Source organism: Cebus imitator, unplaced genomic scaffold (genome assembly GCF_001604975.1).
Source record: "Cebus imitator isolate Cc_AM_T3 unplaced genomic scaffold, Cebus_imitator-1.0 Scaffold309, whole genome shotgun sequence".
Lineage (NCBI taxonomy): Eukaryota > Metazoa > Chordata > Mammalia > Primates > Cebidae > Cebus > Cebus imitator.
Genome location: NW_016107624.1, coordinates 546,583 through 566,313, shown reverse-complemented (window position 1 = coordinate 566,313; position 19,731 = coordinate 546,583). Strand labels below are relative to the sequence as shown.

Genomic DNA, 19,731 nt, shown 5'->3' with positions numbered 1-19,731 from the left:
TTGAGTTTCCCTGTCTTTCCAGACCAGACTGGGACCTACCGCACATACATTGATTGATATCTTAGGCCTCCCTAAGACATATAAAACCAAGCTGTAACCTAATCACCTTGGGCACATGGTCTCAGGACCTTCTGGGGCTGTCACTTGCCACGATCCATAACCTTGGCAAAATAAGCTTCAAAACTGGTTGAGATTTGTCTCAGATGCTTTCTGGTTTACAATGACAACAATAATAATGGGGCATGTATGCTATGGTTAGCAGAGGAATCCAGGTTTTCAGAGAAAATGGAGGGTTTTTCCTCTTAAGAATCCCTGGAACTGCCCTCCCCAGAGCTCCTTAGTGTCTTCCCACCTTTATAAAGCAGTTCTTTCCTCCGTCAAAGATATGGCTCCATTGCTACCTCTGTCACATGTTTCCTAATAGTCCAGGCTGGATTCTATTTGTCTCCTCTGTGTGCCTTCCCACAGCATCCATTGCTGCCCCTTATCACAGCGCTGTAGTGTAATTGTCTTTTGGGTCCACCCTTTCCTCTCAGGTGAACTCACTGAGGGCGGGTGAGTCCTTGTTCATCTCTGTATCCTCAGTGTCTGGCACAGGCACCTGGTAGGAGCACTGTAAATATTGAAGTAGAATAGAATTAGTTTCTACCAATTACTAAAGTGGTGGAAAGGAAGAAACCTCTGGGTCAGGTAGGAGATGCCAGGCTGTGGGATTTGAAGGTAACTCTGTAGGACTGATGCATTTTGAGCTGGGAAGTACTGTTTCAAAAGAAGCTTCTTAAGTGTACAGAATGGATCAGTACAGAGGAAACTGAAGTTGGGTCAACCAGTTATCAGTCTGTCCTGCATACTAGTCCTCTCTTGCTTGTTCAGTTATGGATGGGATAACTAGATGTTTTTTTATTTGAAAAGATGAAGTCCTCCTATTGCCTCACACTACACCGTTCTTAGGCATAGCAACAAGATTTGCCTGAGAGATGGGAGCAGCGTTTTCATGACACACATCCTAAGCTTTTGAATAGCCAGACAGATGGTACCCTGTCACCTGTGTGAAGGCAGTTTCCACCAAGAAATTCAGCGCATTAGTTGTTGTGCTCTCCCTGTGACTCCTACAGTAACTATTTGTCACTTGGTTTTAAATAACTCTGTTATAATAGGGGAATGGATGGAATACAGTTGTTGAGTTGTTGCAGGTTCCTTGAGGGTCTCTTATTTGAAGGGGAAACTCATGCTGCTGGTGGCAGCAGGGTATTTCCTGGTGTGCTCCTGGGTTTGATTAGAAACGGAGGAGAGGTTTTGGATGGGTTTAAGGTCTGGAGACCTGGAATGCTTAAAGTCTGCCCCAAACCAAGGGTACTCACCCTGTGAAGTTCATGAGGGAGGAACTAAAGAACAGTGTGAATGTGGCCAGGTGTAGTGGCTCACGCCTGTAATGCCAACACTTTGGGATGCCACAGCAGGTGAATCACTTGAGACCAGGAGTTCGAGATGAGCCTGGACAACATGGTGAAACCATGTCTCTACTAAAAATACAAAAACAGCTGGGTGTGGTGGTGCATGCCTGTAGTCCCAGCTTCTCCTGAGGCTGAGGCATGAGAATTGCTTGAACCTAGGAGGTGGAGGTTGCAGTGAGCCAAGATCTTGCCAGTGCACTCCACTCCAGCCTGAGTGACAGAGCAAGAATCCATCTCAAAAAAAAAAAAAAAAAAAAAAAGGAACAGTGTAAATGTGAAGCAGAATGTCATGTAAGTTGTTTGCCTGACTAGTACCTAAGTCCTAAGCTTTTTGGAAGGCTGGGCTGGGACAGATGGTCCATTCTTAGGGTCTGTAGGGTCAGCAGCCAAGTGCAGGTATGAGATGAAAAATGCTGACTAAGCTGTTCTTTTAACATACAGTTGTCTCTGTCCATTAGGGATGGTCTTACAAACTGGGACTTCAGCAAAGGTCTTGAAATCTGACTTAATCAGGTGTGGATTTCCCCCCTTGAAGTGGACTGTAGAGAACAGAAATGTGGAGTCTTTGAGAGCATCCACTAATGAAGGCCTGTCAACCCCTATCAAAATATAATGCCATTTTTGACCAGGATGTAACCAGGAGGCATAGGTTTGTGATTGAGGTAGCTATAAGGATATTTCCATCTCTCTTGCTTAACTATAAAAGGTAGTAAAGTAAGGGAGAGTGTGATCAGACAAAGTGAGAGTTGAAGCATGAAGCGTCCTGGATTTCCACTTCTTTGCTTTAAAACAGAGATACGAACACCATGCTTATAGGATCATTGTGAGGCCTGAAGGAGATAGCATATATTGAAGAGCCATACTCATGCCCTTGTGCCTGGTCACTCAGGGCTGTGTGACTCATTCCTGATGGTCACAGTGCCCTGCAGTGAGTGGTAGGTGACTTTCCACCACTCAGCATGTTTCACGGACTCTTGGTGCCCAGGTGTCTGGCCTGGTGGGTGATAGGGAACCTGGATGGCCATGCCAGCCAGCCATGTGAGTTTGTAGGTGGAAACTTCTAGACATAAAGGAAATGTGCAAGGCTTCAGTGATCTTTTCCTCTATGCTGTGGTGTTTGAGAACTTTTTCTTTTAGGAATAGTTTTGAAAATTGCATGTGTGGGTGCAGTTTAATTATAGTTTCATTTTTCAAACACAACTATAGAAGAGTTTGTTTTTTCTTTAGCCATGCATCAGTTTCTTCAAAGAGCTCATCCCAGCCTGTAATTTCCAGAGTTCTGAAGTATTTTTAAAATAAAGTTGTTAGTCTCTTTGAAATCTGGGCTCATGTGCTTCCTTTCAAACACCAAATGATGACATGCAGGAAGAGAGCAGAGCATCCTTTGCCCAGCTATATTCTGAGCTTTATTTTGTTTTCTTTTGTGATTTTTTTAAAGTCATTTCCCCTGCTGTAGACAGTGGGTTTTTCAACTGTACTCATACACTCCTTTCCCTAGTTTTAATCCTACTCCTGAGACCCTTCCTGAGGAAATATTAAAATGCAGTTAAAGCTATATGCACAAAGATGCTTATTTCATTTGCTTATAAAAGTAAAAATTTGGAAATGACCTAAGCATCAAATAGAGAACTGGCAAAATTGTGGTAATGCATGCCTACAGTGGAATATTAGTGCAGGCATTAAAAATGATGTTTCGGAAGGAAATTTAGTGAGAGAAACGCTTATAATCATGTACTAAGTGAAAAAATTATGTTGTAATACGGTATCTTCCTGCCAAAATGCATTAAAGAAAGAATGGAAGGAAATCCAGTAACTTGTCTGTGGGGTTGCCAGGATATTGATCTTTTTTTGATTCCGTTACTCATTTTCTGTAATGAGCGTATATTCTGTTAGTATCAGAGTTTTAGAGAAAGAAAAAGAACCTGCACCAGCAATGCCTTGTGATTGCTTTTTAGATTCAGTGCTGTCACCTAGAACTAGTGTCAATGCAGTGATAAAGGGGAAGTCTATAGTCTGAATTGTACTCTTGGTAATCCTACTTTAAATATCCAGGATTGTTATAGAGTATTTAAACAAGCAAAATAGTGCTTCTGCAAATGAATGAGCAGGAAATTATTAGGGAACACTTAAAAACGTTTTTTTCCTCCTTTCTTGATGTTATTTCTGCTTCCAGGAGAATCAGCTGGAGTGGAAATGAACACCCACACCCAGAATGAACTGATGGAGAGGTGAGTGTGTAACATTTGTTAAGAAGACTTTCTAGGACTTTCTAGATCTGATTTACCTGCCAGCTTTTAAAATATTTTGGCTCCTTGCCATTCAATTTGTTCCCTGCTTCTTGTAAATAAAGTATAAACATCTGTGGAACTGATAATGGCCTTACAAAACCAAGAGTTCATGCCATATGTCCTGTTGCCTTCATTCATTCATTTCAGGTTACCCATGTCATTTCTATTAGGTGATTTGAACCAGATGACATATTCATTTGTTGGCTCCCAGATACCTGCAGGATAAACTCCAGATTGCTTTACCTGGCATTTGAGGTCCTTCTCAGTCTGACCCCAGTTCTCTTCTCCCCTTCCTATTCTCCTCACTTCTTTTCCCCTATGTACGCCATGTTTCAGTCTTATTTGGCTTTGTATTTTCCACACCATGGCTGTGCACTCTACCTTCTTCCTCTTGAAGTTTGAAAATCATTCTTCAGAGTCCATTCAAATGTAAATGAACCTGGTTCTCCCCAATACCCTCCCTCCTCACCACGTCCCAGCATCGGTTATTCTTGCTGTAGCATTTGGACATAGTTACATTACAGCATTTGCCACATGGTATTGTAATGCTTTCTACATTTATATCTTTCTATTCCCAGAATTCCTTGGCAGAGGAAAGGTGCTTGCTAGTGTTCCCTAGGTATTGGTGTGTGTCAGCTGCTGCCATAGGCATTTCACATTTACTAGTTCTCACCGTATAGTTTGAAGTAATTATTTTAGGATGAGGAAGTTGTGAGTCAGAGTTGCATACTTGCCATTATGAGGTAGGGCTAGGATTTGAACTTGAGTCTATCACACTCCATCCAATGCATGTCCTTTTACTGTTATTCTACATTGTCTTTTGAGGGCAATGACTGTGTCTTGAATATCTCTCCCTGCTCCAGCTCCAAGTTTCTGGCATGTAGTTGGAGTTCAGAAAATGTTCATGGAATAAGTGAATTGTATAATTTCTTAGCTTCTCTCTATTGTCAACTGAAAATGCCAAGGTCTTGCCCTCTTTTATTTAGTTGTAAAAGATTCTGAATGCTATTAATGTTACTGTGTACTTTCCTCTTCTTTAAAGATGTGGTCCTTTGGGCTTCTGGGAATAAAATAGAGACCAATCTAGGGTGCAGACTTGTAGATTTTATTGGCATCACGAAGGGCACTAGCTTCATTAGAGAGAGTTGGCAGAGAGGTATCACAGCTCATGGGAGGACATTTATAATCAGAGCTTCTGTACTTTTAAAAGAAATACTCTTCTCCCACCGTAGTATTGTCAAAGTCCCAGTTCAATCCTCCATTTCCATTCTTGTAATAATAGATCACATCCCACCGGCATGCTTTAGAGAGGGCAAGGAAGGCTTCCCAGAGTGGGAACATTCATAGCCGAGATCTAAAGGGTGAGAGTAGAAGGGGCTAGGGCTGTTGGGAGAGCATCCGTGCCTGAGGCAAAGGAGACATGGTCCTTTTGAGCAGTGTAGCTGGCACAAAGAGGGTCACAAAAGCTGGAGAGGCAGGCTGGGTCCTGTTGGGCTGGTCCTCAAATGTTGTGTTAAAAACCCAAACTCTGTAGGAAGTAGGGAGTCTTCGAAGGAGGATAAGCTGGGACTAGACTTGATCACATTTGACATTGAGGAAGACTGTTGTGGTTGCTTGCAGAAGGAGTTGGAGTGAGGCATGGAATCGCTTAGCCTCCTCAACCAATGTGTCACTCCTTTTCATTTCTGACAGATTTTTTACCTTCTGTTCTTCCTCTCTCAACTGTAGTTTAGCACTCACATGGGCTACTTCTGAGCTAATTAAGTGGGTGCCCTTGGCCCATGCTGCACTTCTGCAAGCCACCAGCAAACCTGTGCATCCATCACACTGTCTGGGCAAAGTTGCATTAGATGTTTACCTGTTAATGAATGCATTGCAGCCTTGGAGTCCTTTGCTCTTGTCTGAACTCATGAATAATGAGACTGTGACTGCTGACAAGAAGTAATAGGAAAATGTGGGAGAAAAAAAGAGCGTCAGTTAAGGAGTTTATCTATAATGGAGATTCATGTGGGCTTTTCACAGCATTCAGATTGTTTTTTCTCATGGCTTAGGTGGTCCTTGGGAAATACGGATTAATAACCAGATGATTGCCAGAATAACGATACTAAACCTGCTTGGGAACCATGAGAGTTTATAAGTCCCAGTTCCCCCACTCTAAATGAGTAATTCCTACCTCAGAGGGTTTCTGTGAGGCCCAACTGAAATCTCAAGAATGCTTGCTGTAGAGAGGTTATTTGGTAAACAGCTGCCATTGACACATGTCCTCTTATGTCCCTACCCTGTAACCCAGGCTGTGGGACAGGCATAATCCCCTGCCTCCTCTTTGTTGGCTCCAAACTCAAGCCCACGGAGCCTTTCTTGCTTTTAGAATGTCGTTGCTTAATGTTGCAGAGAAATCAAAGGTCTGAGTGAAGTTGCAAACATGGGGAAGGTACTAAGGGTAAAGTAATCTTAAATATTTGTAAGTCATAGTCCTGGCTTGGGATTTTAGCATGGTAGATGACTTACCTTTCAATTTCAATGGTTAAGGATTGAGGAAGACAACTTAACCTACCAGTACCTTCTACCTGAATCTCCTGAGCCTTCAGCTTCTCATGCACCCTCTGATTATGAAACGTCTGAAAAGTCCTTCTTCTCACGAGACCAGAAGCAAGATAATGAGATGGAGAAGACTTCAGTTACGGTGAACAATTTTTCTCAAGGTAAGCTAAGCTTCATTAAGCATTTTAAACATGGCCTGATTAAAACAATAGTTTGCAATCTTACTTTAGTAAGATTGTGGTGAAGTGTGGTGACATTTGAATATTTCTTTGATGAAAGGAGATCCCATTAGGGCCAGTGCTGGTCATTCAGAGTATCATTTATCACTGGAGAAAGCTATGGTTGTTGAAAGTGTTGGCGATTGGGGAAAAGTCACTTTTATTTTTTAAATTACGACTGAATATATGACTTGCCATTTCCTGCAGGCTATATGCCACTGAACCTGTATGTCAGTGCAGATTTGTGAATTTCCTATTGTTTCTTTCAAACTCATCTTAAGGCAGGGTCACATCAAAGACTCTTCTATTTTGAGTTGCCCAAGAGTATCTAGCTCCCTGCTCTGATATTTTTATAGAAATACAATATTTGTGATTGTGGAAATTGACTTTGTTTTCCTTTAGTGTGGACACATGGCCCATTGGGTCAGGCCTTTTGTCTTAGTCTGTTTAGATTGTTGTAGCAGAACACCATAGAGTGGGTGGCTTATAAACAGTAGAAATTTATTTCTTATGATTCAGAGGCCAGAAAGTTCAAGATCAGGGTACCAGCCAGCATGGCCAGGCTCTGGTAAGGGCCTTCTTCCAGGTTGCATACTGCCATTTTCTTGTTGTATTCTCACGTGGAATAAGGAAGGTGAGAGAGCTGGGATCTGTTTTATAAGGCACTGATCTCACTTGTGAGGGTTCTACCCTCATAATCTAATAATCTCCCAAAGCCCTCGCTTCCTAATATCATTACATTGGGACTTAGAGCTTCAACGTAGGAATTTTGGAGACACAAGCATTCAGTCCATAACTCCTTTGTTCTGCCTCTGACCAGGGATCGAGTTAGCAGATGAAAATTTTCATAGAGACCCCATGCAGTGTGTAAACGAGATAAGCATGGAACCTTCATCCTGTGGTGACCTCTGAGGCTTCTCGAGGTCACCTAGGACTCAGGGGAGCCCAGTTTGAAGGCAGAAGACATACCTAGAGTGTGAAGTCCACATTGTTGGTGAAACTCAGGTATCAGCTGGGGTCCTCCAGCAGCATCATCTAGATCTAGTTTCTTTGTATTTCTGGCTGTATCTCCCTGCAGTTTTTGTGTGTTTCTGAGTACTTGGTTTTTCTTGGTCATTTCTGGCTCTGCATTCTGCCTTTCCTGAATTTAGGTCATATCACAAACTGTTTCCCTGTCCCTAGCGCCACTTCCTTCTGTATTGTACCAGTTAACACACACCCGGTGTGTAACTCGGTGACTTTCCCAGAATCCCCAGAGGCCACTCCCAGGAGGCCTTTGTGCAGACTTGATTGAGGAACCAGAGGAGGTGGTGTTTAGAACGCAGCAACCAAATGATTTAAACCGGAACACTTGGGATCCCTGTTCTTTTCACTAGGCAGTTCCCTCTGCTCCTTTTTTGCTAGCCCCTCTTTTTCTGCCCTTCACCCTGTCCGCCACCCCAACCTTATTCTGTTTCTGATGTAGAACCTTTTAGGCATTTCTTCTATTTCTTATTCCTCTGGGGACCCATGACCTTGGGCTCTTTATGCCCTCTTAGTGGGTTACCTGAACTGGGAGAGTGCACCCTGGAACCATCCCAGTAAGCCCACCGTTACTTTTTTGGTGTGTCTTCAGCCTTTTGGTCTCTGCATCTGGTTTTTCTTTTGTCATATTAGTGATCTATGTAGAGAGATAATTTAGTATTTTTCTTTTTCTCATTTAATATTCTGTCATAAGCTTTCTGACATGTTATATAACATCATTTTTAGTGGCTTTAGACCAGTCCATTGAGTGGTGGAATTGCAGTTTTCCTTCTGTTCCCTGGTTGCCAAACATTTAAATCATTTTCAGATTTCACAATCGTAAACAATGCTGCAGGGGATGTCTGTGAACATGAAGCGTTTCCCTTATTTGGGGGCTTTTTGTAATACAGATTCTGTAAATTGGAACTGCTAGGCAAGAGAGAGACACTTTGTTTTGTGGTTCCTTATTGGATTTATGCTTTTAAAGAGTTAGCATTTGTCAAAAGGGCATTATTCTGAGAGAGAGAGAGAGAGATTTTTCTCGCATTTTGTAAAGGCTAGTATAGTGTTTCCTTCTCTTCAGTTTGGCTGCATAATTAATAAGTGGTGTCCAATTCAACTGGGAATTTTCCTTAAGCCCAAGTGGTGATTCCACCTCTTGGCCAAAGACTCAGTGGAAGATGGCATGTATCGATGGCTACTAAGCATTTATGTCACCTGCTCATGGTTAGGAGTGTGTGACTTGGATAAACCAGCAAGGAAGGTTGCAGTCAAACAGAGAAGTTCCTGACTGACTCTGACCTGACTAGCTGCTGGAAGACCTGCAGGCCAATAAGGCAGAAGTGGAGAGGTACAGTGCCATGGTTGCCAGGTGTTTAAGTGGGGAGATACAGTGCTGTGGGTGCCAGGAGTTTAAGGAATGGGGAGGTGCAGTGCCGTGGGTGCCAGTAGCTTTTTGCAGAGTCCTTCCGTGCAGACATTCCACCAACTTACTTGCTACACTTCTGGCATTAGCAGGAGATAGCCGAAGGTCTGGGAATTGAGTCATCTCATAAACATTCAAATTCATGGTAAAATTACTATTTAATTAGGAAAAGATCTGTAACATTGTGCTACTTTTAAATGAAAGTCATTTTGGAGGAATTAAAACTGGGTCATAACATTAGTGTAATGTTTTAAAACAAACATTACTAAGACATACTGAGTATACCCTAATTGATAAATTAAAGACATTAGTTTTGCCTTTGAATACTTAATGTGATTATGCTTTAAACACTGACTCTAGAAACCTACCTCTGGTTTGAAACTGTGCTTCCTTCTTTCTTTGTTAAAGTGAGATGTGGCAGATACTGAACAAATACATGCTCATTCTGGAAAATTTAGAAAATTTAAAATTCTATGTATTATTAAGTATTATGTCAAAACGTAATATAGAATTTTTAAAAAACTAAAATCTGCCACCGAAAGGTAACTGCTATTAATATTTAGATATATTTCCTTCTTTCATATATTTGTGTCTTTCCTTATCTGTACAAATTTTTAAGTAGAGTTGTGTGATATTGTGAAGGATATATTTGGTCTTCCTGTCAGTATCCTTCATAATGAACCAGTAAACATAAGCAAATGTATCCCTGAGTTTTTGAGCCGGTCTAGCAAATTAATCTAACCCCAGGAGGCGGGTGAGGGAACCGAATTTTTAGTCAGTTGGTCAGAGGCACGCTTGAAACAACTGGGGGCTTGCGATTGACATCAGAAGTTGTTGGAGGGGGGCAGTCTTGGGACTGACCCTCAATCTGTGGATCTGATGCTATCTTCAGGTACGTAGTGTTAGAACTGAACTGAATTAGAGGACACCTGGTCGGTGTCCTCTCACATCTGGTCACAGAAGTCTTCTGTGCTGATTGTTGAGTGAGTGTATGGGAGAAACTGAATTTGTTTTTTTCTATAAGTTGTGATTATGTTCAATAATTAATTTTGCATCTATTTTAAGATTTAGTACAATTTTTAAAATATTATATAGTCTTCATAACATAATTTTAATACTGTGTAATACTGCATCACCCTGAATGTACTACAGTTTTTTATTTAACAGTTGGAGTTACTTCAGTTCTTAGAGTTACATCTAAAGCTAAGGTGAACCTTTTCCTGCATTCTGGCAAATGCTTGTCAGCATCTCTGGTGGTATCTTTAAATAGAGTCCTAAGAGTTGAATTATTTGGTAAAAGACATTGGAAACTAATTTTTCTAAGGTTAATGACAGAAGTAAAGAAGTAACCCCAAAGTGTCATATACATTTATACTCATGCTAATAAGATGTACTCTTGAGATCACTTTTCTTATTACCATTCTCGCTAGCATTGTTTTGCTTTATTTTTTAAGTCTTAAATTAGTAAACGATAAATGGATAACGTATTTTCAAAAAATTAGTCTTGAAAACATCTGGATTCATTATGAACGTAGTTTAATCAACTCTCAGGCAATTCAAGCAGACTTGAACATGATCTGTTAGTTTCACCATAAGGAAGATTTGAAATTAATAGTTGATATTTAGAAGAATAAAAGGCTACATTAGAGATAGCATTAAAATTGTATGGAATTTAATTTTTCTATGTGATATAAAATATCTTCCTCATGGAGGGCTACAGAGAATCATTATAGAACTGTGTCTGTGGGCTGTGGGAAATAGCTCAACCTCCCCATGCCTAGGAGACAATTACCAGTTGCTAACTATCTTAATACACCCAATACTGTTTGGAATTTCAGGATCCCTGCATAATGCATAAATTTGTTGGAGGTTTAGACTTTAAATTAAAAATGCCCTTCTTTCCTGTAGACTTACTAATGGAACACATACAGGAAATTCGAACTTTGAGAAAGCGTTTAGAAGAATCTATTAAAACAAATGAGAAGCTCCGGAAACAGTTGGAACGGCAAGGATCTGAATTTGATCAGGGTAAGGAAAGACCTCCCAGAGGGCTGTACGTGTCTGTGAGTGCTTCACTGTGACGCATTTGCCTAAGTAAGCATCTGTGTGCAAAGCAGGTGCTTGATAGATGTTCATTTCTCCATCTTGGAGAAGTCTGCCAGCCTCTGGCATCCTGAATTGTGACTGGCACCTCATTTGACTTTGGAATCTGGAGAGAAATAGATAGGGATTTTAAGTTAAAACAAAGCAATATATTGTCTTTTCGTCTGTAACGGATTATAAAACTAACAGCATTTTGGCAATCTGGTAAATTTCGCATGCCAATCTAAAGGTCACACGTATTCCTGCATAACCACAGTTAGCTCCGAATAGAATGATTGACCATGCAGAACTTAAAAATATCCCCCTGCCACAGGTGAGACATTCACTTGCTTCAAAAATTAAAAACCTCCATTCTTTACCCATTAACCCTTGTTTTCCTTTCCCTCTTCTTCACTTTTTTTCTTGTTTTTCTTCTGTATCCTTAGCAGTGATTTTTAAAATGCAGATACCAGTATATATTCTTATTCTTCTCTTCACCTTAAAGGTAACATACTCTATATCCAGGATTCTGTCCCATGTGTCATGGAGCGTAAATCTTGGACATCTTTCCTTATTGTTCTAGAGAGAGTTCCTTCTTCCATAAAGCATGTATCTTGAAAACAGCCTGGTGCACTCGGAAAAGCCCGAGTTTGTTTAGGAGTTGAACCGGCCTGAGTATGGACTCTGTTCTGCTGTTTGTTAGCTTTATGACTTTGAGCAATTCACTCATCTCTCCCAGTCTTAATTGTTTCATAAAACAGGGTCATTGTGAGATTAAATGAGGCAATGTTATGAGTAGGGCCTTGCTCAGTGCCTCACTCAGTAAATGGTTGCTTTCATCATCATTATCAATTTTATTTTACTATTTTATTCTGTGTAACATTGCAAAGCTCTGCAATGGGCAGGGACCCTAATGTCATTCCCATTTTTAGAGATGCTAGTGTTGTAGTGGAGCGAGCATAGAAAGTCAATGCCAAGACAAAAGTATGCCAAATTGCAGGGTCTTTATTGCCGGCAGCCACGGAGGACTGGCGTCTGTCCAACTGTGGCCCCGAAAGGAAGGTGTTAAGACCTTTTATACCTGTAAAACCACCTTAGGAGTGAGGGTGAGGGGCAGGGGTAGGGGTGAGGGGCTTCAGACATCCTGAGGGCTAGTGGATTCTGTTAATCACCTCCTGGGCGGAGATGAGGGTGAGGGGCTCCAGACATTCCAGTGGATTCCTGGGCGAAGATGAGGGTTAGGGGCTCCGGACATTCCAGTGGATTCCTGGGCGAAGATGAGGGTGAGGGGCTCCGGATATTCCGAGGGCCAGGGGACTTTTGACATTCTGATTGTTACTTATGTGGTTCACAGAAGTCAAAATAAGCATTTGTTTACACATTGTCTGGGTAGGGTGGAAATCACAGACCTTAATTACTTATTATAAGTCGAAGGGGCCAAGATGGCATGGGTTTGGACTGCTTGCCTGTCACACTAGGGGTTACAGAGAGCAGCTTTAGCAGAAAGCCAAGGTATGGTTGAGGTATGCAGTTTTATGGGGCTTTTACCATGTCACAATAGAACTGAGTTCCGGAAAGATAGTGCTCCATGGCAGCACCTGAGTCCTTGGACCCTTGTCCAGGTGTCATTACTCTCTAGCCATCATCTAGCTAGTCCTTCTAGCTACCAGCTGGGAGAGACATCTTTCCAAAGTACTGTGCATGCTGCAGTTTGCAAGGGAAGCAGAATAGCTCCATCTGGCCCTCTACCTCCCTCCTCCCTCCTTCCTCTTGCTCACTCCACCCACTTCCTGCATCCACCCCCCTCACCCTCAGGGAAATTGATTGATCTGAGTTACTCGTTGTATCAAACACAGGCAAGAAATACACGCCTGGGCCCTTCACATTCACTCTTGGTAATGCCTGAATTAGATTCATTCTGTTTTACATTTTCCCTGGCAAATCCAATTATAGAATTATTTGGGGGCGCAAATGGCCACCAGCTACAATGGTGCAGGCAATTGCTCTGGAGAGTAATTCACTCTGATGGGAAGGTTTACAAAAGCATTCATAAAGTATTTACACTGGTAGAAAGACGTGCTGTTCTCACCGTGTTGTCACGATGTCTGAAAAGACAAAGGAATAAAAGTGGCTCCGCCTCCGCTTGCTGTGAAATGTTCACCTTGGGGAGCAGGCCTGAGAAAGGTATGGCTTCTTACAATATTGAGCTGGAATATTGTTAAAAACTGGCCTCTCATGTGTTAGAGCTTCCAGCCTGTCACCAGTTGTACAGGCTTATGGTGATGACACTCAGAGGAAAGACTAGCCTCCTGGCATCAGAAGTGGGCTTCGCTAGCTCAGGCTTAGGCTGGTCGGGAACTGTTCTTTGGTCTAATTATTTGTTTGCAAAGAAATACTGCCTCGAAAGCTATCACCTTAGCTTTGGTCATGGTAGACTTTGGTTGAATGTTTCCGGTTTTTCACATTACTTTTTGGTGCTGTTCTGGCTTCAGTCTATCATTAATTGTTTTATCATACAAATGGTAAAAGCAGTAGCAGTAACATCGTTTTTATTTAGTTAATGGAGACTTAGGGAGGTTATGTGTTTTGCCTGAGGTCATGCAGCTATGAAGAAGCCAGAGCCATGGTTCAATGGTGTCTCTAAAAAGATACCAGTGTTCACAGGGTAGAGTGGAGGAAGATGGTGGGGAGAGGCATAGTGAGTAAAAAAAGTATATGACATTGCAGTAAGTGAATCATTAACATGAGAGAAAGGTAGTGCTGTGGAGTGGAAGGACTGTGAGCTCCTTGGACAACTGATGTCATTCCTCCCCTACAAGGAGTTTGAATAGGATAGGTATTCAGTTGTGTGCCAGGATGCTTTCAGCTGCAAACAACAGAATGAGAGTAGCAACTGATGGTTACAAGAGGGATTTGTGTTTTCTCACCTAACAAGAAACCCAGAGGCAGGTTGTTCCAAGGTAGGTTTATGGCTCAGTGACAGCAGAGTTTGAGTTACTATCTGTGATCACTGCAGTAGTTATAATCATCCCAGTCTCTCAGACAGTGTCCAAAGCATGGGAAAGAAGAAGATGGGGCCTCTTCCTGTCCTCTTTTCATGCCGGTGGAAAATCTTTCCCAGGAGACCCCAGCAGACTTCCTGTCAGGCCTCATTGTCCAGAAGTGGCACATGACCATGTCCTCAATGCAGGGTGGCTGGGAAAGCAGGAATCTGGCATTTTGGCTCTGTGGTGTAGTAAGTGGACCCAATGAGTGTGGAGGACAGGGAGGGAAGCAGCTGCCTGCCACATAGAGAAGGCACCTTGCACATAGTAGGCACTCTTCTAAGGGTGGCTGTGAACTTGAATGTTATCTGTGGAGTAGAGGTATCTAAACTAAGAAGATGGCCCTTGTGTTTTGTTATGTGATTGTCCTTTGCCATGGTGGGTCATCAGATGTTTCTGAATAGACAGTTACTTAAATGGATTTTGTTTAGGATAATAACCCGTAAGCATCGGCAGAATAGCAGGGAGACAGGGTTTGAGAGCAAAGTGATAAGGCCTGAACTTTAGGACGAAAAATGAGTAGGTCCGCGTTGGAAGCATTTTGGAGGAAGCAGCAGCAGTTGTGATTGCTTGATTGGGCAGTGGAAGAGAGAAGGGTTTAGGATGGCTCCCAGCTTTCTGGCTTGGGTTAGGGATTGTGGCGATACCATCTCATGAGGCAGGAAACAGGTGAGAGAGAGCAGGTTTGGAAGGATGAGGAGTTCAGTTTTGGCTCTGTGGACTGAGTGACAAAGCTGCCTCAGTGGTGAGATGCGGCAGGCAGCTGGATATATGAATTTTGACCTTGGGAGAGACATCTGTGAAGGTGAAGACTCTCACTCGCTCACCCCACTCCTGGTCCAAGTCTTCTGCTTTGTTTGCCCTTAGGTAAGATGTAGGGGAGCCCCTCTTGCCCTGTCTTTCAGGCTTACTCTCTTTTCTCTTTGGCCTCTGGTAATTCCTTACATAGTTAACAGAAGGGATTGTCATTGTATATTGTGTTAACTCATTGTTTAAAACTGTTTTCTAGAAACTTCCATCTCTGCTAATCTATAGACTGTTTATAAATCAGTCTTTATGTGTGTTTTTATAGGTTCTACAAACATTTTTGCTTCTGGTTCAGAGCTTCATAGTTCTCTAACATCAGAAATTCATTTCTTGAGGAAGCAGAACCAGGCCCTCAATGCAATGCTCATTAAAGGATCCAGAGGTAAGAATTAAAGGAGTCACTGGAAGCCTGGAATGCCAGAGCCTTCTGTGACATGGAAAGAATGCAGGCATTGGAGTCTGACCAACCTAAGTATGAATCCTATGGCTCTGTGATGGCTTTACACCATTTAATTGTCACAGTAGCCCTGTGAGGTGTTCCTATTTTATAGCTGAGAACACTGGAATCAGAGAGGTTCAGGAATACCTCATAGGGCTGTTGTGACAATTGAACGGTGTAAAGCTCTCAGCGTAGTGTCTTTAATAGGGACTCAGTAAGTGTTACTTTATTTGCTTGTCACTCATCCCCTCTATAGCCACGTGTCTTTCATCCTAGTTCACAATGGAGGAAGGAAGGGCTGTAAACACAATACTGCCAGAGTCTCCACTAGAGAATTCCTGCTATCAGCAAGATTTATCCTGTACTTTTTATAAAGATCTCTTCTCTTAATTTCTTCTATTTGGAGCTTGGCTCCTAAAGAGCTTTCACTTACATTATCTTTCACGACTGAAAACAATTCTAGGGTGATGTATCATTAGTCCTATTTGACAGGTGAGAAACTGAGGCTTAGGGATTTGCCCGGCCTGTGGTCACAGAGCTAGAAGGTGGTGGAGCTAGAACTTGAGCCAGCTTATCCCACTTTTTCTAAAAGGATACTGATGCTCCTTTTGGCTTAAGAGATGAAATTGGGGCTTCAGTCAGTCAGTCATTCATTCAGCAGGCATTTCCTATCTCCTGTTCTACTTCAGGGCCATGTAGACTCTGATACAGAAATGAAGGCGATTTCCTCCCTTCCCTCAGGGAGCTCATAATCTGATGGAAGAGACGGCCAGACAATCTTGGCAGGCCAGTGTGAACCTCAGCCACGATAAAGTCAGGCTGTGGGAATGGCAGGACCCTGGAGAAGGCATCCTGACTCAGGAAAAGCTTGCCTTCAAGAACGGAGTCGAGGAGGACTTAGTGAAGGTGCCAAAGATTGAGAGGAGCCAGGGTCTTTTAAATAGAAGGAAGAGAGCAGACAAAGGCTGGGGGGTTAGCAATGAAGAAAGTCTAGGCCATTTGGGAAGTGTAGGAAGCATGATGTGTCTGGAGCTTGAGGGAAGGGGTGAATGCTTGCTTAGAAATTATCCTGTCATGGTTAAGAATGGAGTCAGAAAACCTGAGTCCGAATTCTGGCTCTGCCACCTACTGGCCGTGTGACCTTAAGGAAGTTTCTTACCTGGAAAGTGGAGAATAATGGTGCCTGCCTTGGAAGTCAGCCCTGAAGATTAACTTAGGGCACTGCATGTCAAGGCCCCAATGTCATACCTGCACAGGTAGTGCTGGCGCAGGTCAGCTGTTCCCACTGCCAGCACTGCTGGCAACTCATCCTGATGGAGCTTCCAGCCCCCAGAGTGCTCCTGAAGACCTGTGGTAAACCTTTCATAGATGGCAACCAGTTAATCCACACCATAACACATGTGAAGAAACACATTTTATAGCTGGTAGCTCAGTTAATCCACATAATAACACATGGAGAAGTGAAGAGCCTCCTCACTCAAGGTTATGAAGTCAGGAAATGGAGAAGCCACTTTTGAATATGGCCTCTCGGCCTCCAGCTCTGTGCTGTTGACCACGATGTCTCTCGTACTTCTGGGTGTATTTCATTCCTCAGGAGAGGTGCTGTCCTCAGCCTCAGGAGTGAGGGCCTCAAGGTACCATCTGCACAGCCCTGCTGGCCTCCTGGGACTAGGCTGGTAGAAGGCCTGGGGCCAGCCCAGCACCCATTCCCAGAGTTCTGGGCCCTGTGTTTTCCTGTCTGTACTTTCTAACTGCTGTTTGCTCTGTGATCGCAAAATAACTAGGTTTGCATGGCCTGTTGTTTAATAGAAAATTAAACAGGCCCATTTTATCCCAGTGACGTTTAATCTGCAGCCTTGATGTTGACAAATTTATCTGCCCAAAGTGTGTAAGATAATTGGAATGCCAAAATCATAAATGCCAGATCGAATCTCATTCTTTTTTGTATTCTTGAAGTGCTGTATTTATATAATAAGGTTGGGAAAAACAAATGGTGGCTCTTCTCAGTGGCGCCTATTTGTGTTTGCAGATAAACAGAAGGAGAATGACAAATTACGAGAGTCCCTCTCCAGGAAGACCGCGAGCCTGGAGCACCTTCAGCGGGAGTATGCCAGTGTGAAGGAAGAAAATGAAAGGCTTCAGAAGGAGGGCAGCGAGAAAGAGAGGCACAACCAGCAGCTGATCCAGGAGGCCTGCCGTAGCCGCCAGGAGCTGAGCAGGTAGTGGCTGTGCTTCCCTGGCTGAACCACGCATCTGCGCCCTGGGCTGCAGTTGTGGAATCAGGCACGCAGGCCTCTGCCCTAGTACATAGTGGCAGGCAGTAGACACAAACACATCATACGTCTGGTGGACCTACCACATGTGGAGAAAAATCCCCTAAGGAGGAGAGGGCTTGGCAGCGGGTTGCTGTTTTTTGTGGAGGGTGAGTCAGGGAAGGCCTTTCTGAAAAGATGCCGTTTGCACAGAGAGCTGTGAATGCAGTGAGGAGGTGAGTGTTGCCGCTACCTGGGGAAGATCATTTTAGGCAGAATGGGCGCAGGCCCTGAGGCAGCGTGGCTTAGACCTGTGCCCGACAGTGCAGGGCAGTGCGTCCCGAGAGGCAAGGTGCTGAGGGCCAAGATGCCAAATCACATCGAGCCGCAGAGCCAGTGTGAGGACTTTGGGTTTTACTCTGAGTGGCATGAGAAGCGTGGGAGATTCTGAGCAGAGGAGTGACGTGGATCTGCTGTTGTTTTTAAAAGGATCTCGCCAGTTGTCCTTCTGCCGTTTCCCTATTTGAGTCTGTCTGGTTCCACATTTCAGTTGTTCCTGTTGGAACGTGTGAATGCCCCACTCTTGAAGAGTTACCGTCATCACCCAGGGCGCTGCAGTGAGGTAGCAAGATCATTGTCTCTGCCACCAGATAGTCCTGGGCCTAAGTCCAGCTCCCCTCCCGAGCTATGCACCCCTGGGTAGGAGACAGCCTTTTTCAGTTTCATTTCCTTATATCTCTGAACTGAGGATCAGAGGGCACTGACCTTTTAGGGTGTCTGTGAAGATTACATGAGATCACATAGGTAAGGGGCTGGACGCAGGGACCACTTAGAAACTGTGGCTGTGACTGGAATTCTTAACCATGTTTGTCACTTCTTGGTCCACATTCTTGTGACTGAGGGTGGAATTGGCCCACCCTGTGGGATTTGAATAAATGATGCTAAGGTAGAATTAACCTCTCCTTCTCATGCCTGTGGGGCCTTCTCAGGGTGCAGGAGGAGGTGAAGTTGAGGCAGCAGCTGCTCTCACAGAATGACAAGCTATTGCAGTCCCTCCGAGTGGAGCTGAAGGCGTATGAGAAGCTGGATGCAGAGCACAGGAGACCGAGAGGTAATGGGGGCTCTGGTCCGAGGCCCTTCTCATCTTGAGGCTACGGTGCCTTGGGCTGTAAGCCCACCCAGTAGCTGGTTGTAGGCGCAGGTGGGCAGAGCTCAGCACTCTCCACTCTGGCCTCGTCGGTAGAGTAGATGGGTGTTGAAGCTGGCGCTTTGGCCCACTCTTCTTCTGAAGGAACAGTAGGAAACATGGAAGGACTGAGGCTTAGCACCCAGGCCAGCTGAGGTCCGGGTTCCCACTCCCTTGTTCTGGGCTATGTGACCCTCAGCAGGCCACTTCACCGTTTGAGCCCATACCTGCCTCTATAAAACATGTCTCTCAGCACCTGCTGTGTGGAGAGTTATGTTAAAAATTGAATGAGACCTATTAAAAGCATCCTAGCATGGTACCTGACACATAGTAAGCACTCAGGAAATGACTTTTATTACAGCCGTTCTGCTAGTATGTGTTACTTTTTGCCCATTCATTCAGCAAACATGTATGGACACCTCTCCTGTGCTGGGCATTGCTCTGGGGATGCTTGTTGGCCTCAGTGCTCTCTATATCCTGAGAGAGATAGCAGATCGGAGTGCCTCAACTATAAGGTCTAATGTTTCAGAATTAATTCTGAGGTGTGGTGAGGTGTTTTTTTTTTTTTTTAAACTAATTTTCCAGATGGTTTCTCTCTATTGAAAGTTTATCTAGAAAGGGTCATCTCACAGCTTTTATTTTCTCCTCAACTTGCTTTTCTTATTCTTGCTGTTGTGTCTTTTTAATATACTGTGGCTCTTAAAATCATCCCCTTTCATTCTATAATTCTAGCCCAAATAGATTTTATTACTACTAGACATAATTTCAGGGTTTGGTGTGCAATTTGCTAGGCTTTTATGGCCAGAAGTGAAAATTAATTTCCAGCTCTTATTTAGCCTGCGGAATAGCAGCAATTAAGTCTGCCAATATTTTTGTTTCTAAAGTCAAGTTGTTATTTTAGATTGTACCTAGTTCTTAGGAAGGGGGAGGGCGAGGGTGGTGGCGGGTGTAAAACACGATTGAGTTCCTTTGATGGCTGACCCTGTGGTTGT

At 43.4% G+C, this 19,731-nt stretch overlaps 1 protein-coding gene across 3 annotated transcripts in view; it reads left to right on the top strand.

Annotated features, from left to right (window-relative positions):
* The window catches only part of CDK5RAP2 (CDK5 regulatory subunit associated protein 2), a 199,379-nt gene that overhangs the window by 160,299 nt on the left and 19,349 nt on the right, over positions 1-19,731 (top strand). For all 3 annotated transcript variants that reach the window (XM_017503288.2, XM_017503290.2, XM_017503287.2), the window contains 6 exons: positions 3,628-3,682; positions 6,272-6,444; positions 10,838-10,957; positions 15,128-15,244; positions 17,331-17,520; positions 18,543-18,664. In XM_017503288.2, coding sequence (XP_017358777.1) covers positions 3,628-3,682; positions 6,272-6,444; positions 10,838-10,957; positions 15,128-15,244; positions 17,331-17,520; positions 18,543-18,664 — 777 coding nt within the window. The remainder of the gene's footprint in view (positions 1-3,627; positions 3,683-6,271; positions 6,445-10,837; positions 10,958-15,127; positions 15,245-17,330; positions 17,521-18,542; positions 18,665-19,731) is intronic.